We start from the raw sequence: 19,535 nt of genomic DNA on the forward strand, positions 1-19,535 counted from the left end.
TTTTAAAAATACATTTAGAGCACAACACATAAAAAAAAAAAACGTCACACACCAACATACTGGTGTCAAGAAGATCACATCAATGCAATAAGAAATTTAACCAATCAGAAAAAAGTTAAGACAAATAATAGACCAATGATATATTCAAGAGTTTTATTATTTGAAGTCCGAATTTTCTTTGACAACATCATTGGCATTGCAGTATTTTTGTCTGTAGGGAGGAGGAGATATACCGGGGGAAAGAGTTGGATATTTTCTTTAAACGGGAAAAGGGACTTCAGTCCATTTTACCACCTATACACCGGAATACACAATCCGTTAAAAATATTGAGTACGGAGCCGACCTGAGCTACAAGCAGATAGATAGAACAGCGATAACGAAGACGTGACAGAAGACGGGTGTCGGTGACGCGTGTCGTACTTCCACAGCACTGAGAGATGTCTGATGAGGGACATAACACATACAGCAGTAATAGTAGCAGTACAAGTCATGGTACATGAAAGGCAAATGTTAATATATGGAGGAGTTTTACAGCCTGATCGGCGTTTACTTCTAACGTTTCTTCTGCAGTTTTAAACCCTTTAACACACAATCTTGAAGGGACTAAAAAAAAAAAAAAAAAAAAAAAAAAAAAGGCAAATACAATCACCTTTGCGAGTGTTGGACAAATTCTCAGGAGATATTTGACACCAAGTGAGGAGGTTTAATTTGAGGCAGCAGACGTTGTCATCCCTCGAGAACATTTAAAGGCAAAAACTATAAAAAGAAAGTGCACAAATGAAACAACATGTCGGTGAATCAGATTGGCTTGAGAAATAACAGCAGCCAATTAAAATATATATTTATATATAGTTCAACTAGATTATTTCTTGACAGAAAAGAAAGCAGAGAGGAAGCAGAGAGAATAAGATACTCGGGATGCTCGACGTTAGCCGACATCGTCTCGCGCTGCAGAGCGTCAGCCGGTCCGTCTGGAGTTCCCGCAGCACGTTTAAAGACGGGGCTCCATCTTGCGGCCTCGGCGGGAGAATCGGGGGCCACGCTCAGACAGACGGGTGGGCGGGACAGACAGACGGGTGGGCGGGACGAGGAGTCCAAAACAGGGGGTGTCATTCTTCTCGTGTGATCTTTGGGCACTGGGTTTGTCAGCGTGTTTCACCGAGTGTGTTAATTTGTGTACTAAGTGTTGGGGGTGGGGGGGGTGTTGCATCCATGTGCAGCGCACTGTGTGAAGTGTGTGTGTGTGTGTGTGTGTGTGTGTGTGGTGGGGTGGGGGGTGGAGTCGGGGGGTGTTGATGGAATGAATGATGGCGTGAAGGAGGAAGACCAGAAGGGAAGGCGGTTCCCTGGGAGCGCGTGGAGGTGACGAGTGTTTCAGAAAGAAGAACTTGTCCCTCAGCAGCTGCAGCTCTCCGCCGACGGTTTCGCTCTGTCGTTCCGATCCAGCTTTATGGGCTCCGGGAATTCATTATACAGCTCCACCTCCGTCTCCTGCCGAGGAAACAAAAAAAACAAGTCAGCGTTGAGAGAAGCAGATTCATTTCCAAACAAAAAAAAGCCTCCAACACAAACACAGTCGTCGCTAACTCGCCTGTTTGAGGGCGTTACGTGCGATCGTCTGGAATGCCTGTTCGACGTTTATGGCTTCCTTGGCGCTGGTCTCAAAGTAGGGGATGTTGTTCTTACTCTGACACCACGCCTGAGCCCTTTTGGTGGTCACCTGAGGAGGAAGAGGAAGACATCCTTCATTAATGACGAGCTGAGACGTTCAAGGACGGTTGAAGGTCCAAATTTAAACTTTATAATTAGGTGACAAATATTTTGGCTTTTTATTTTCCAGTAAAATGGGTTAAAACGATTTTATTCACAGTGCTCACATCAAACTACCTCAGAAATAGTTATTTTTAACAAACAGAAAAAATGTGAGCTGACCACAGAAGTGACTGTTTAAATGAGGAAGGTAATTTCAATAAAAGTCTTTGAGGGCTCCGACTTCACTTCCACGAAAAATAAGGAACACAAATTCAATACTTACAGGAGCTCACAATTTTGCAAAATTCGTGTGATTTTTCTGCAAAAAATGTCGTCAACAGAAGTTCTGCTGAAAGTATTATAATATAAAGTAAATCCTCCCAAACAAAACTGACTTTATTAACAAAAATAACTTGTTTACAATCAGCAAGGCTCCAGCTGTAAGAGACTCCACGTTGTTTTTGTGCAAACAGTCTGTGTTGAATTAATATTAATATGTTCATGTTCTTATTCTGACAGCAGATGTGTTCTTTGTTTCTATATTTCAGTCACAGACAGTTTGTTCTGGAAAGATTCGTCACTTTTACACACTTTTTATCACTTTGAGCCCTGTAAATGTTCCCCAAGTTCAATAAATACATTAAAAAGGATTAAAATATTTCTGTGATGTGCGGCAGGATTATTATTCATCAGGTAGAGCCTCAAAAGCAAATATATTTTTTCCTCAGCTTGTAAGTTTTTCTAAATTCCAGTTTTGCTGCAAAAAAAAAAATCAACTTAAAACTCCACAAATTAAATCACAATTTGTCATAAATCCAAACAATCAGAAAAAGACTCGGTGAAAGTCTGGAGGGGCTGTTTACTCCTTCAGTAAACACATGTTGGAGGAACACCTGAAACCCGCCTGGACTTCAGCGTCTCAGGAATGTGACTCCAGCAGCTCTAATCGAACCCACCTGTCTGTTCTCCAGGTCGATCTTGTTGCCTAGCACCACGAAGGGGAAGTTCTCCGGGTCTCGAGGGCTGGCCTGGATCAGGAACTCATCCCTCCAGCTGTCGAGTGTCTTGAAGGTGTTGGGCGCGGTCACGTCGAACACCAGCACGCAGCAGTCGGCGCCGCGGTAGAACGCGACGCCCAAAGACTGGAACCTCTCCTGGCCGGCCGTGTCCCAGATCTGGACCGACAAACACACCACGGGACAGGAAGTGAGACCGAGGAGCCGAACAAAGTCCGATCTCAGAAACACTGTCGTTTCGACGCCTGAACAACTTCCAGCTCCGGATGTAATCGGGCCTCACCTGCATGGTGACGAGCCGGTCGTCCACCATCACCTCCTTGGTCAGGAAGTCTGCTCCTATTGTGGCTTTGTACTGGTTACTAAACTTCTTGTTCACATACTGGTTCATGAGGGAGGTCTTTCCAACGCTGCGAGAGGAACACAACAAACAGCAGAAGATCAGAGGCAGAACGACTTCTAGTCGTAAACTAGTAAAAGTTGTGAGAGGAGCTCCTTCAAAACATAAATGAAGATGAGTCAAACTGAGCAGGAGAACAGATCATCAGCCAACGACAGCTGAGCATCACGGCGGTCAATCAATCAACAATCAATAATCGGCGGTCAGATGAAGTAACTAAAGACGTGCTTCTGATCAGATTCATCCACGGTGACAGTTTTAGAAGTTGGAGGACATTTGTTGAGTTTACGATGCAAGCGAGTCTCTTTTTTCTCTTTTAATCGCATTCACGTCGATTAACAGTCGATTAGTTCCAATTATCGAATCGGACGTTTTCCTGAAATGTCACTGCTGCCTGGCGAGGCTCTAATCCTCTCAATTGCATCTTTTCCAGATATCAGCGAGCCTCCTGAAAAACAGTCGAGTCGATTAATCAGTTCTCAGGGAGCAGATCTAGAGCTTGATTATTTATAATATACAGCGGTTTAATATTCCCTTTTCCTTGACTGAAAGGCGGCATGATAGTAAAAGTGACACTATTTAATGCATGTTTCAGATGAATAAACACCGAATGTTTCCTCTCATATTTTAGAATAGAATAGAAAGCTTTTATTGTCATTGTACAAAAAAAAGGAGTGCTGTTCCTGATCAGAGCAAATTAGGGACAATAAATACTTAACAATCAAAAAATGGTTCCAGATATTGCACCAAAGAATAATGTAATAAAAATGGCTCCGCAGATGATATTATATCTGTATGTTGGTTGAATTGAGAGTTTCACCACATTTAAAACCTATAAAATGATCGATGTGACGTCGTCATGGTTCGACCACGAACGGATGAAACACCGTCACGTTATCAGAAGTGTGAATAATTAAAACATAGCAGACTTTTCCAGGATCAGCTCTGAAATCTGGTCTCACAATGTTTATTAAAAACCTTTTTAGGAAATGCTGTGAAACATCACGAGTCCTTTAAATACTGTTTGCACGATTGATTGCTGTGATTACTTCCCTTAGAAACACAGTGAAGAACAACGGCAGCGATCGAGATGAAAACCAGCCGAGCTGTTTCTACTCTGCCTGGAAACAGCTTATGGCACAAAAATGACTCAACAAGGAAGTAACACAATACACACACCATTCAAAATAAAGAAGCAGATAAGACAAGGATATTGTTAGGAGCGAAGTGATTTGCTGCGTCTGACATGTCGAGGAAACATCCGCCGTGTTGTGACTCACCCAGAATCTCCCAGGATGATGACTTTCAACAGCACTTTCTTCCTGGAAGTCATTTTTCCACAGCTGCAGAAAAAAAGAAGCACAAATACGTTTTATTCACAGACGCCTCGCTGACCTCGTCATCGCAGGTCACGAGTTAAATCAGCAGGTTTGTGCCGTTCGGGGACGATCGGACGGATTCAGAAGAGAATCTGTTGGGAAACACGGCTCTCCAGATCGGTGTAGTTTCGTGGCCCTCCACCGGTCACGTCTGAATGCCATTCATTCCAGTCATGTGCTTTGTAAGCTGTTGGGCAACATCACGAGGAACACATCATTCTTTCTTTCTCTCTCTCACACACACACACACACACACACATACATGCACACACACACACGCGCACACACGCACACGCACACACAGGAAGTCACCTCAGAGAGCCGACTCCCTCTTATTCTCCAAACCAAGTGACACATCGGGTATTTTCTAATATCACCGACAACCTCCTGCTGCACACGCTCAGTCGCCATCCGGCTCTTTCATAATAGATGATTTTGTAATTGTCAGGAAATTACAGGCGCATAAATGATGGCTGCATTTCACAGCTTCCAGTTGAGTTCTTTTTTTAAGATTGATGCGATCAAAAATGTTTAATATTGCGGCGGATTTCCTCAAATTTTGTGATGTAATTTGTGGACTTTTAAATTTCTTGCATGAATTAGAAGAAATTGCAAGTCGGGGTAAAACATGAGATGTTTTTAACACCTACCTGATAAGAGTAATATCACTTCCTGTGGTAATATCAATGCTGCACATCAAAGAAATATTTTAGTTATAATCTTTTTTTTAATATATTTTAGATGCCGTTTAAATAATATTAATTCAACACAAAAAAAGTGCAGTCTGGAAAGACTACTTCTTATTATACTGCAATATTTTCAGAAAACTTCTGTTAACGACCTTTTTTGCAGAAAACTTGCAGGTATTGTGCAAAATTGCAAGTTTCCGCAAATATCCTGGTAATTGCCTGAATTTGCATTAAAACACGTGTTTATTAATCCGACAGGTCAAAACGTCTTCTGTGAAAAAGGTCTATCGGTTATAGAAATGCCTCAACTTCCTCTGTGTTTCAAAATAAAAGCCTTCTGGCATTTTATAGGAGGACATGCACGTCGCTGCTCAGCGATTTGTGCATAAGTTCCATTCAGTGTCGTCTGAAGGAAAGAAAACGGGATCTGTGGCATTTCTCAACACGTGAATAAGTGAACCGATTATGGTTTGTCCCTCTTTAAGAAAAGAACAACTGGAAGAGCCGACAGGTGTCATGATGATACTTTAACGTTGCACCGCGGCCGTGCTCTTCTTACGCAGGACTAAATCTTCCCTGAGATTTTCTTAAAATCCAGATAAATGGTGAACTGAGTGTGTGTACAGAAATAGACCAGAGACGAGCGTCATCCTTCAGCTCTTTACATCTACAGCATGTGGAGGAGCTCCACCTGCTCCCCAGCTGCCATCTTTACAAACTGAAATATGTTGTCGACGCCACATTTCATGGTTAAAAAAAAAAAAAAAAAAAAAGTGGTGTCGGACAGTAAAATATGCTCCAATCTTTAATGTTATCTGTGCACCTTATCCATGCTCAAACAGGCCAGACGGACTCAAATAAACGGAGATTTCATAAGAGGTTGATTTATCTTTTAGTCTTATCTGGGCTGTGGACAGAAACGTGAAGTCGACTGTAGGTTCACAACAGCAGCCGTCTGATGGTTTATAGACTCATGTTAAATATGTGCACTATTTTATCCTTGATAATGGATTTTCTGTGCTATTTATTAACACTAAAGAAAAGTTCTGTCCAGTTTTGGAGGAAATAAATGATTATTTTTTTATCTTCTTCAGCAGTAAATTACAAAAAACCTGCCAGACAACAGTTTATTAGAAAAGCGTTTTAGTCGCGCCAACGAACCACAACAGGTTTTGGTGGAACTCACTTACAGAAAATAAACATTACTTTTAATTAAAAACTAAAATCAAGACAAGTTTAAACCTGTGATTTAAGAGAGACACTGAAGAATGAACGCTTAAAATGAATTTAAAATCCTACAGCTAACCTGATAAAACGCATCAGTCGCTCTGAGCTGAGAAGGACACTTTATTTTATTCCTGAGGGAACGAGCGCTCCAGCTGACGGGAGCACCGAGTGCAGGTGTGTCACATGATTACGCAAGGATCTGAGATCAGGTGATCAACCGTTGACAGCTTTTGCTGATTTTTAAAAGCCAGTTATGGTGCCCGACAGAAAGTTGAGTCCATAATGTCTCAAAAAGAAACCAACTCATTTCATTCTGTCATAAAACTAGAGAAATAAATGACAGAAAAAAAAACCCTATATTATCTGGAGGTTAGTGGAAAACTGGGACAGCATGACAAATAAACCATTTAAATACATATAGCGTTAAAAATGTGTTGTTTATGGATGAGGATGTTTTGCCATTACAAGCTGGTTTAAAGTAGACAATGCGTCAGAGGCAGTTTAATTCATTTTCACGCCATCTACAAGAACTAAAAATATTGTGCAAATGTTTTTATTGCATAATTTGGCATTAAAATATTCAAAATGTCAGTTAGTACTGGCATTAATATGTTTCTTCTCTTGTCTTCTACTAGGAGTTTGAGACAAACCCCTAAAAATACAAAATAAATGGCAAATTTAAATAATTGTGCCAACGGAGACCTTTCAATACTTGTTTTTATTATTTAGTGAATCATCAAACTTGCTGTTAGTGTGATAAATGAATAATAATAGCTCGTGATCTTAATATCATTGAGTTTTGATCCGTGTTTGTTCACTGATCTTGTTTTATTTGACCATTGTTAATCATTAATCTCTTGTCTGTTTACTAGATTTATACCTTCAGCAAAGCAATCAAGGGAGCGCTGATTATGTCAAAGGATAATGACAACGAGTGCTATGACCTTAACTAAAGTTTAGAAGAACTAAACATCCCTGTTTTTATACTGGCGACCTCTCATCCTTACGACAGCTGATAGTACAAACTAACTGTTGATGGTTTCATGTTAAAAACCATCTTAGTTGGTCCTAAATAACTCCCGGCTGCCCGTTTACATCTCTGCCAACAGCAGCAGGAGTTCACCTCTGATCTGGATTATGAACACAAACCAACAGACACAAACAAACTCCGACACTAAATATAGATTTGAAAGTTTGTCGACGCGTCTTCCATCTAACGACGTCACAACGTCGGGCCACCTTCCTGATCAACCAGCTCCCACATGACAACCAGATGCTCCAGCGATCCGAGGATATCAAGAAGTCTGGTTAAATATATTAATAACTTTAAAAACAAAAGTATAAATAAAGCTCCAACTAGGTGCAGCAGTACCAGAGCATTTCTACAAAATAAATGACTTACTTTTACTGCATGTTGATCATAATGAGTCTGCATGAACAGCTTGTTATGATCCACAACTACATTCAGAGAATCAACCGGCTCATGTGAGACGTGAGTTCATCCCAAATTAGAGCTGATTCGAAGAAGCAGGCAGGAATGTGGAGTCACGGAAACCTGAGATGAACCGTTTTACCAACAACTGCAACCAATCCTTCAAAACAAAATCACAGAGCAGGAACAAGTCTTCACACTCCAGCATTTGGACTTTAATAAGAAGAAAAATTAGGGACTTTATTGTTTTGAATAGAGACAGATTTTAGGTTTCACTTTTTTTTCTAGCCAGCTTGTTGAAACAAGTTAAAAAAAAAAAAAAGGCGTTGGAGCCAATCAGGTCATTAAAGTAAGTGAACGACGTGTACCTGCGTGACCTGTGAGTCACCAACAAAACAAACCTCTAACTGAAAAACACCACAAGTCTGCTTGGCAACACCTCAACAGACCAGGTAACACACCAGGTAACAGACCAAGTAACAACAGACCAGGACCAGGTAACAGACCAGGTAACAGACCAGGTAACAGACCAGGTAACAACAGACCAGGTAACACACCAGGTAACACACCAGGTAACAGACCAAGTAACAACAGACCAGGACCAGGTAACAGACCAGGTAACAACAGACCAGGTAACAACAGACCAGGTAACAGACCAGGTAACACACCAGGTAACACACCAGGTAACAACAGACCAGGTAACAGACCAGGTAACACACCAGGTAACAACAGACCAGGTAACACACCAGGTAACAACAGACCAGGTAACAGACCAAGTAACAACAGACCAGGTAACACACCAGGACCAGGTAACAGACCAGGTAACAACAGACCAGGTAACAGACCAGGACCAGGTAACAGACCAGGTAACAGACCAGGTAACAACAGACCAGGTAACAACAGACCAGGTAACAGACCAGGACCAGGTAACAGACCAGGTAACAACAGACCAGGTAACAGACCAGGTAACAGACCAGGACCAGGTAACAGACCAGGTAACAGACCAGGTAACACACCAGGTAACAGACCAGGACCAGGTAACAGACCAGGTAACAGACCAGGTAACAGACCAGGTAACCCTTTTAACAAATCCTCCTGAAATGAACTGTTTTATGCTGAAAATAAATGGTGCATGAAGGCCATTTAAAGATTAAATTATTTAGAGAATTCAGAATCGACCCCTCCCGCTGACATTTGACAGACGGGAAGAGGTGCCACTGTTTACGGTGCTGTGCTCGGACGGACCGACCTCGACTCCCGGTTCTCCGTCCTCATTGGAGCCGATCCAGAGGAGCCACAGGCCGGCCTTGTTTGTGCCGAGCAGCTCCTCGATAAAAAAAAACCAAAACCCACCCTCAGCACCATCATCCGCGGCGGGGTTAACAGGACACCGAGCAAAGGTTGGCCATCCGGAACAGACTGCTGTCGTCTCACCAACTTACTTGGAGTTTCTGACCAGCGGAGCGGCGACTTCTGGACCGGCGAGCTGTTGTTGTTCGGGACAGCTAGCCTCGGCGGCTAACGACGCGTCACGGCGGCTAACGAGCGTTAATGTGGCGATGCGTCGTTTCAAATCCGTGACAAAACAACGTGTCGCCCTTTTGCGTGAAAACCAACACAAACCCGAGTCGCAAATTGACGAGACAATTTGTTCCCAGCTGAGCAGTAAATTTGGCACTTTGCTTGAAGGCTTGCTTGTCAGCCTGCTAACTACCTACTGCCCCCAGCTTGTCTTCCCCTTTCACTTCCTCCTCCAAAACAACGTCTGCGTCTGACGTCAGACGCAACACGCCCATGACGTCGTTCTCTAATATTCACGACAAAATGTGTTGATACTTGATTACAAACATAACGAGCGAATAATAATATAATATATAATATAATTTGGAGTAATTGCAAAAATATAATAAAATAACAATTAAAAACAAAAAAACCTTTACATTAATTACATTTACTCCAAGCAGATACATTTTTTTTTTTTAACGGTTTTGTATTTTGTATGTATATTTTCATTTGTATTGTTCAGATTTGCACTTTTAAGACTTGTAATAAAGTTTTTGTTTTTTTAAGTGTTAACTAAAAAGTTTAAATAATTGTAATTTTGGTCTTTAATGGTGAGAAAAAGTCCCAGATGCAGTTCTCTATCTGAAACAACTGGAGATTAAATGTATTAAAATACATAAGTTTCTAAATGATTGGGATGGAATTTCAGTTTTGTTGAGTTCCAGCAAATCATCAAATCAAATGATCACTTCTTCCAAACCAACAGCCAGCTTGTAATGCAAGTTTCCAAATAACTGAAATAACCCTGATGACATAATCAGGACACCATTGTTTTCTCAGACTCACAGGATCTTCATCAGTCATGGTTATCTTTTTTTTGGTCACAATATTCATCATCCTACAGAACATCACAAGTAATCCGACATGATCTCATCATCACACATCGACATGGTCGTCATGGAGCCGTGTGATCTCACTGATTAGTATAACTCACTATGAACGACTGATACATACAGACTTGGATGTTTTAAACCTCTGAAGGTACACCACCTTCTTCTGATCTTAAACCTCACTTAGAGCTCCACCTCTGAGTGTGAACACCATCTCATGACTCTCCACTGCTGACTGTGAGCGCTGAGCGTGTCCACCAGAGGTCAGCATCATCTCATTATGACTCTTTGAACCCAGATCATTTGATTTGATGATTTGCTGGAACTCAACAAAACTGAAATTCCATCCCAATCATTTAGAAACTTATGTATTTTAATACATTTAATCTCCAGTTGTTTCTCCACATTTTGGACCTTTCAGAGAAATGTAGTTTTCTGTAGTAGTGACACTGTGAGAAAGTGAAAAGTAGACTATTGATCTGCTTCTATAATAACTGTGAAACTTTATTGTGTTACTGAAACTGTAGCAGGTCCAACTTTCAGCCTGTTTGCAGCCCAGAGAAAGAAAACTCTCCTTCACTGTGGGAGTATTTGAGAGTGTAACTGGAGTTGCATGGGGAGTGGTAGTGCAGGTTTTTTCAAAGGATATCATAAAAACTTTATATTTCTGACAGATATGACACCAATTTTACATCTGTACGCCTGCCAAATAAAAATAGATTTGATTTATCTTTTAAAATATGACAAAACATACAACATCAATATAACATGATCGTTTTTTAATTTAACAAAACTATTAATGACAGACTGACAGACATCTAATCTAATCTAAACAAATACAATAAATAGAAAAGTAGTAAGACAAATTCAGACCTTGGTAGCTGTTGATTTAATTATTTACCATATTCTCCTCAGTAAACTGATTATTAATGTAACGAGATGTTCACATAATTATGTGCCAAGAAATAATATTTAAATTTATTAATCCTGGCATCCCAAATCTGGACTCACAGAGCTGCCACAGTTTCACATCATCGTGTTATTTCTCATCAGTGCAGAGAGGTCTCAGCTGGATTCAGTCCTGCTGTGTGTGTGTGTGTGTGTGTGTGTGTGTGTGTGTGTGTGTGTGTGTGTGTGTGTGTGTGTGTGTGTGTGTGTGTGTGTGTGTGTGTGTGTGTGTGTGTGTGTGTGTGTGTGTGTGTGTGTGTGTGTGTCTCCGTGCGTGTGTTTGTCCTGCTGGTTACTGGGAGTGTGCCTCTGCAGGATCCTGTTGACTGTGATGACTCCGGTGTTTATGGAGGAATTCCTGACTTCTCGCTCCCATTGAGCGTCCAGTCTTTATGGCTTCTTTGGAACTCAGTTTGTCAACACAAACACTGCAACACAAAAAGCATGCGAGTGAGAAACGGGTTCACGGCAGCAAAGGACACACACACACACACACACACACACACACACACACACACACACACACACACACACACACACACACACACACACACACACACACACACACACACACACACACACACACACACACACACACACCCGAAGCATCTGTCGGGTTTTCATCTCGGCAAATGTTGTCCCATACGATCGATGGCTGAAGGTGAGAGGTGGTTCACAAAGAGGCACGATCGTAGAGGGACGCGAAGATCTGCACAACAAAAAGAAAACTCAATTCATCTGCAAAAAATGTGCTTATTGTTACACTGCATACAAGTTTAAGACTTCTATTCACATTCTTGGAGTGTATGTGTATGTGTGTGTGTGTGTGTGTGTGTGTGTGTGTGTGTGTGTGTGTGTGTGTGTGTGTGTGTGTGTGTGTGTGTGTGTGTGTGTGTGTGTGTGTGTGTGTGTGTGTGTGTGTGTAAACATGTATCTCTGTGTGTCTGTGTGGGAGAGCAGGAGAGAGAATGAGTTGAGTTAAGGATGGACAGATTGTGTGTGTGTGTGTGTGTGTGTGTGTGTGTGTGTGTGTGTGTGTGTGTGTGTGTGTGTGTGTGTGTGTGTGTGTGTGTGTATTAGGGGGTGGGTGCATTAGTCCGTGTCAGACAGCAAAGAGTGCCGCATTTATCTAGGAATCTGAGCCAAAGCAACCTCACTAACAAGAGAGCGAGCCGGAGGAAGAGGAGGACGAAGAGGGAAGGAGATGAACTGAGGAATAATTTTTAAAAAAAAGAAAGAAAAGAAATGAAAGAAACACACAAGATGGACAACAGGACAGAGATCTAAACAAAAGGACACATGAGGAGGAACTTCTTGGGGATTTGAAGGAAAGTAAAAGTTTGAAGGAATCATCAAGAAAAATCAGCTGTGAGGAAGACGTCTGGAGAAGCCTCCATCTCTGCGTTTTCCCATGATTCCTTTCAGCTCCCTCAGCATGCTTCCCCTGTTGTCTCTGTACGTGGGAGCGCTGCTATCCTCAGATGCGTCTCCAGCCTGCGTGCATCCTCCCTGCAGGGACAGTCTGGTGGCTGCACCCGCCGCTCCGGGGACGGCGGCCTGTGAGGGTCAGACCGGGACATCCGTCTGCAGGATGGGGGTTTCACTTCCAGCCATCTCAGATGTTCCTCGGAGGGCGGAGCACAGAGGCGACTTCCCCCAGGTGCAGCATAAAGTGAGTGACATGACGAGACAGGCAGCTCATCTGCTGCACTTTTCAGAATGAGGTTTGTCGTTTGTAACTTTAAAAGCAGCCATGTGAGCGTGAGATGAAGCAGACATGTTCATGTGCCAGCAGGTCCCGTCTCCTGGGACACTAAACTTGGCACCACCTAACAGCAGCCGTGGAGCGGCGAGTGGCGGCAATCAAAGGAGGGATAAAATTAGGTCCGCTTTAAAAATGTCCTCATCATATGGTTGTGCTGAGCTCATGCAGCAACAGGTGTGTGAGGGACATGATAACAAAGGCTGATGTAAGTGTAAGAGACGGGCTGAGTGTCGACCTTCGAGGAGTCATCTTCCAAAATAAAGGATGCACTTTTACTCCCTTTAATGTGCAACGCCGCGTGTCATAAAGAAAGTACCTGTCTTGCAGGCCGGCGGTGTCAAAGAGCGGCTGGTTCAGCTGCAGCGCTGCATGCGCTCCCTCCAGGAGACCGGGGGGCCCTGGAGTCCGGGGGGCCAGGAGAGCAGCTCTCTGGGGGCCATCCTGGCGTTAATGGCGGCCGTGCTGACAGAGTGTGACCTCCACTGTCACAGCCAGGCCCTCGGGGCGATGGCCAAACGGCTGGGTGAGTCGCACACATATATATCCCCCCACCTCTGCAGCACACGGACAAACATGTACACACACACACACACACACACACACACACACACACACACACACACACACACACACACACACACACACACACACACACACACACACACACACACACACACACACACACACACACACACACACACACACAGATGCCAGCAGTCACTCCCCCACACATAGTAAACAGAGGCTCAATGAGGCCTGCTGAGTGTCGGTCATAGGTGAGTGCATCGGAATTTAGCTGCACTGAGACCCGCACACTCACAGGCTGGAGCTGACGATGTGAAGCAGCTTTAAAGAGAGATCATACAACCCGTGTGTGAAGTAAATGAAGACAGAGCTTCTATTTTGAGCCGCTGAAAGCCGAGCGATGTGTCTCACCGATAACCTAATCTTTCTCCGGGGTGACAGAGAGTGCAGCGGTGGGACGAGAGGGGGAGAAAGACCTGCTGCTGTTCCTCAAGAGCATCACGCATCATCCGCCCACAGGTGAGGGCATCGGGGCGATCACATGATCTTGTTTTAATGATTAATAAGCTGAATGAAGATGTGCTGTGTGTGGCTCTCAGTTGCCCCCCTGGAGAGGTCACATCCTCGGGACTGTGCAGAGATTTACAGGCTCGGTATCAAAGACAACGGAATCTACACCATCCAGCCGGACCTGCACGGCCCGGCGGTGGAGGTACTTCAGACTCACCCGTAAACCGCAGACAGACCCCCAAAACACTGGAGATCAGTCAAATCTAGACTTCTTTGTTTGTCTCAGGCTAAATGTGACATGGAGACGGCGGGAGGCGGGTGGACGGTGATCCAGACTCGCCAGGACGGCTCGCTGGACTTCAACAGGACGTGGCAGGAGTACCGGGAGGGCTTTGGCAGCCTACAGGGAGAACACTGGCTGGGTAACGCAGCGCTGACCGCCCTCACCTCCGCCGGACACCACCAACTCCGCATCGAGCTGGAGGACTGGCACCAACAGAGGCGGCAGGCCACCTACAGCAACTTCAGAGTGGCCTCGGAGGCCCAGAGGTGAAGCACAGCAGACACACACCTGTAGTAGATGATCACACACACCTGTAGTAGATGATCACACACCTGTAATAGATGATCACACACACCTGTAGTAGATGATCACACACACCTGTAGTAGATGATCACACACACCTGTAGTAGATGATCACACACACCTGTAGTAGATGATCACACACACCTGTAGTAGATGATCACACACACCTATAGTAGATGATCACACACACCTGTAGTAGATGATCACACACACCTGTAGTAGATGATCACAGGTACCTGAGGATCACACTTGTTGGGTTGTTTTCTCCGTCAGTCAGATCTGTCACATCAGCACATGGATTTAATCTTGATAAATGAAAACTTTAAATATTGGGCCTTCAATCAAAAAGTCTTTATATGAAATATATTTCAAAACCATATTATCAGCCTACGGAAAGAAAAATGTTCATTTTATAGACTTTATGATGTACTGAGATAAACTCACCTGGTTCAAGTGTCAGCGCATCATGAGGTTGTGGTTTTTTTTTTTTTGCAGTGACAGATGGCAAATTTTTTAAAGAAAAACCTGAATAAATCAGTGGAGAAACATGAGAGATGGAGATGTTTTCATTCAAAACAACTTATTCTGCACCATCAATGTGAAAAACACCGGACAAGAAAACTGTAACTTTCTCAGTGAACTGTAAGGATAAAAATTATTCTTCCAAATCATACAACATCTTCTGAAAGGATAATTTTCATAAATTAATTACAGGTTTAGCTTTAGTGGCTGGGCATGTCTGTTACTATCCCAAAATCCCGGTTAATGGGAAGCCAACTGTGGCAGAAAATGCTGATATTTCCTTGCAATTTTCACAGAAATCTAGTGAACAGTCAGAAAACTGCTTTTTGTGCTGTAAAGTGTCATAAAAAGCAGCGGTTTTTTTTTTTATTTTTTAAATTTTTTTTACAACAAAACAGGTGCATATAGCAGTGTTTTCTATGAAGATCACAGGAAATATAAGACATTTTTGGCACGGATGGCGACAGCAAATATGGAAAGCTGATTTGTGCCACAGATTGCTTTTCCCCCTCTCAATTATTATAGAAAACATTGCTTTTTTAACTACTTTTTGTGATGTAGTGTCTTAAAATACCGTAAAAATCAAGAGGAAATATGAGCAATCGAAAACGGCAAAGCACGTAACAGACAGCAAAACGTGTGGTAGCTACGCTTGGTGTTGTCTAGGTGTGAGAATAACACGTTTGGCTTTACTGGACAGGCGTGTCTGTTGCACACTTTACCGTGACGCCGTGCTGCAGCGATGCAGACACCCCCCCTCACAGGTGCACCGTGTTCTCCTCCAGGTACCGTCTGACAGCCCGCGAGTACTCCGGTGATGCAGGAAATGCTCTGAGCTACAGCAAACGTTACAACCACGACGGCAGATCCTTCAGCACCGCGGACCGAGACCACGACCGCTACACGTCCGGGAGCTGCGGTCAGTACTACGGGGCGGGCTGGTGGTTCGACGCCTGCCTGGCGGCCAACCTGAACGGACGGTACTACCGAGGGCGTTACAGCGGGGTCACCAACGGCATCTACTGGGGGACGTGGTACATCCTGACGGACGGACGGACCGGGGAGCGCTACTCCTTCAAGAGGGTGGAGATGAAGACGAGACCCAAGAACTTTTTGGGAACATCCTGAACATATGGAGGACAACTCATGCTGCACCGTAAACTACAGTAATAACCAGGCCAGACACTACATTTGTTTTTGATTGATAGATATGTTAGTCACTATCACTGTTTCGTCACACGGCAGCTAATAGAATGAAGGAATAACGCTCAACAGAAGAGTGTTCGAGGCTATACTTTTGTTCGGGTTTGCTGCATAACACAGAAAAATAGCTGCTGCTTGTAGAAGTTGTTGTAATAAATTCCCAGAATCTTTATTGTACATTGAACATTCTGTGGTACTTTAATTCATCACTGGGACGCCTGGTTAGCATGCAGTCTCCGTTTACACATTAAGGATGAAGCTCCACCCAAACTGCACATAAAAGGGATTTTTCAAGCATGCATGTATTAATCCTGCCGGTTTGCATGAATCTCTACCTGCAGCTCAGAGACTGTAACTGTCAGCAACAGTTCACTTGAATTTTAGGTCATATGATATCACGGGAGTCAAGAGGTCATTGCAGATCACAGCTCTTAAAACTCCGTCCCATGTGACTGAGAGCTGACAGGGATTTAAAACCCATTTCTGTTCAACCACAGGCCTCCTGTGTTCGGCCTCCAGCTGTATTAATATCCAGCCAAACCCTGAGCTAACAGTTTGACTCCACACAAAGGGCAGCCCTCTTTTCTCACCTCACCTCGCTCATACTTTCCCAGGTCCGGGCCTGACACACTGGAGCTATATTCTGTCGTCATACTCCCAAAAAAAACTTCCTCCAGCCCTGCTATCAGGACAAACACACACACACACACACACACACACACACACACACACACACACACACACACACACACACACACACACACACACACACACACAGACTCAGCATCACCTGCTCTGTGGAGCCGGCGTCAGGCTGGCGGCGGCCTTTTCTGGGAGTTTAGAGTCGGCATGTGAGACTGTGTGTGTCTCACGGTGTTTGTAAAACGCTATTTTAGCAGCATTCACGATGAGATGTCAGTCTGTCCAACAAGCAGGGAGTCTAATATTAACCAGCGAGGTGGGGGGGGGGGGGCAATGAGGGCCCCCAGGAGCCTCTGATCTACAGACACACCGCTGGCAGACACGGTATTTCACACACACCACTTATGCAGACATAAAGATGTGCCTTTATTGCGCACACACACACACACACACACACACACACACACACACACACACACACACACACACACACACACACACACACACACACACACACACACACACACACACACACACACACACACACACACACTAGCCTCAGATCAAGAGGTGCTTGATGTGCTTGGCTTCATAAAAACAAATGGCTCCCTTTGTACACATGCTGCCGACTTAATGATTGTTATGCAACCACAAGCTCCTTTTCCCCTTCACTCTGTTTTACACGTAGTCTTATACACACACACACACACACACACACACACACACACACACACACACACACACACACACACACACACACACACACACACACACACACACAGCAGACGGTTAACCATGACCAATCAAAATCAATCACCCATGAAAGCCATTTTAACGATCAGCTTTCTCCTTTGATTTTGTGTGTGTGTGTGTGTGTGTGTGTGTGTGTGTGTGTGTGTGTGTGTGTGTGTGTGTGTGTGTGTGTGTGTGTGTGTGTCTTTGTGTGTGTGTTTGTGTGTGTGCATCTTGTTGTCTCACTGCAGGAAATAATACGAGGTTAAAATGTGTCCGGCGCCACGTTGTGCCCCCTGCTGGCACCTAAAGGTATTGAAGAGACTGAGAAGAGTTAAGTTTCAGCTGAAGATAACTCATCAAATCTGCCCTGCAGCCTTTTAAACTCACGTCCTGTTGGTTTAAATGAAGTTTTTGTCTTTGAGAGAAACTCCTGAAATGCGCTGGATAGTGATCGACCTCTAAAATGCAGCCAAACAGAAAGAAAAGACTCTTCATGTCATCACTAAAAAGAAATCAGCTTTAACACCTTCCTGCCTCCTTCTATTCATCCTTGCTGTGCTCTGTTCTCTCAATCATTTCTGCCTCCTAAATATTCAAATCTTCTGCTTCCTTTTGACTCTGAGCTCCAGTCCCTTTCAATATCAATCAGTCCTCCTGTCCTCTCCTCTCTGCATCCATCAGTCTTGTTGACAAGGGAGGAACAGAGGCCCAGGGTTGTGTCACCACAGTATCCTGGCACAGTGTCTGGAGCCGGGTGATAGGGGCGGTGTTGTGTGGTGTGAGGGGCACCGGCAGGCTCTGCTGCCCCACGGCCGGAAGCCCAGACTGGGCAGCGGTTAGCCAGCACATCCCTTTGAGAAACCCAGCGCTCCTCTGAGGGAAGTTCCTCCCTGTGATCTGTGTTGTTCACTTCTGAGTGAAATCATCAGACAGAAAACTGAAGCTGAAGTCATCTCGAAGCCGCTGGGTTTGGCCTTAACGTGCAGCAGCTTGCAGGCGGGAACCTCGGTTCTGTTCGGGGCACAAGACGTTTTACCTCCAAACGTCACTTCAGGCACGAGCATTTGGAAAAGTCACGTTTAAAACTTTTTTTAAATATGAATAAAAAACAAATCTTCAAATGGCCACTGGGAGAAATGTAGTTTCTTATTCATATCATCTATTTATTAAAGTGCTACAAATCCATCAATAAATCCAAGTTTAATAATAATCTGCTTCACTAATCATCTAATAAACAGCCTCACTGGGGAAATATCATGTTTTCAAGGAAGAGTAGGACATCATTCTAGTAAAAAGATTTTCTTCAGATTTCACTGTTTAAAAACAGGATTAAAATGAGCAGTTGAATAAAAATAAACTAATATAAAGGCAGGTAATTCACACAGGAAGAGATTTTGTGCAGCTTTAAAAATGTGCTGTACACAAATAATCAACTCTTATTAGAATACTTGGAGTTCATAAATTGGAGATACGTGTCAGTACATCTGATTAACAGCAGGTGGCGATGTTGCTCAGAGGAAAACTGAAAAGTAACTTTCACCTGAAAATTAGAGGCCGAAACAATGTGCAGAGAAATTAAAGAAAAGCAGAAATATTATAAGAAAAAAAAAAAAACCAGTCAAGGACAAGAACTGTGTCAAATTTGCAGGATGTTTATGTGACAGATGATGAGTAAAAATCTACAAAATGAGTCAAATGTTTCAGCAAAATGTGATTCTTTTCATTGGTTTGGTGTTTTAAATAGATATGCATACCTGCCATAAATCAACATCTGAAAACTCCTGCAAACATAAAAGAGCTTTGACTTACA

General features: G+C 43.5%; 2 protein-coding genes across 2 annotated transcripts; one reads left to right on the top strand and one right to left on the bottom strand.

Annotated features, from left to right (window-relative positions):
- Positions 1 to 139: 139 nt before the first annotated feature.
- LOC138626309 (ras-related protein rab7) lies at positions 140 to 9,421 on the bottom strand. Its single transcript, XM_069707875.1, has 6 exons — positions 9,339 to 9,421; positions 4,450 to 4,512; positions 3,053 to 3,179; positions 2,710 to 2,928; positions 1,593 to 1,721; positions 140 to 1,492 (listed from the first exon to the last, which is right to left on the bottom strand). Exons 2-6 carry the CDS (start codon positions 4,500 to 4,502, stop codon positions 1,397 to 1,399), a joined length of 624 nt encoding a protein of 207 aa, XP_069563976.1. The 5' UTR covers positions 4,503 to 4,512; positions 9,339 to 9,421; the 3' UTR covers positions 140 to 1,396.
- Positions 9,422 to 12,293: 2,872 nt separating this feature from the next.
- LOC138626184 (fibroleukin) lies at positions 12,294 to 16,514 on the top strand. The gene is made up of 6 exons (XM_069707673.1): positions 12,294 to 12,909; positions 13,330 to 13,525; positions 13,969 to 14,046; positions 14,127 to 14,239; positions 14,324 to 14,586; positions 15,931 to 16,514. The coding sequence occupies exons 1-6, from the start codon at positions 12,649 to 12,651 to the stop codon at positions 16,271 to 16,273; spliced, it is 1,254 nt and encodes a 417-aa protein (XP_069563774.1). The 5' UTR covers positions 12,294 to 12,648; the 3' UTR covers positions 16,274 to 16,514.
- Positions 16,515 to 19,535: the final 3,021 nt, after the last annotated feature.

Source organism: Brachyistius frenatus, unplaced genomic scaffold (assembly GCF_029030835.1).
Source record: "Brachyistius frenatus isolate BFR_SWC_R1_liver_20210118 unplaced genomic scaffold, ASM2903083v1 Contig_4, whole genome shotgun sequence".
In the NCBI taxonomy this organism is placed as follows: Eukaryota; Metazoa; Chordata; class Actinopteri; family Embiotocidae; genus Brachyistius; species Brachyistius frenatus.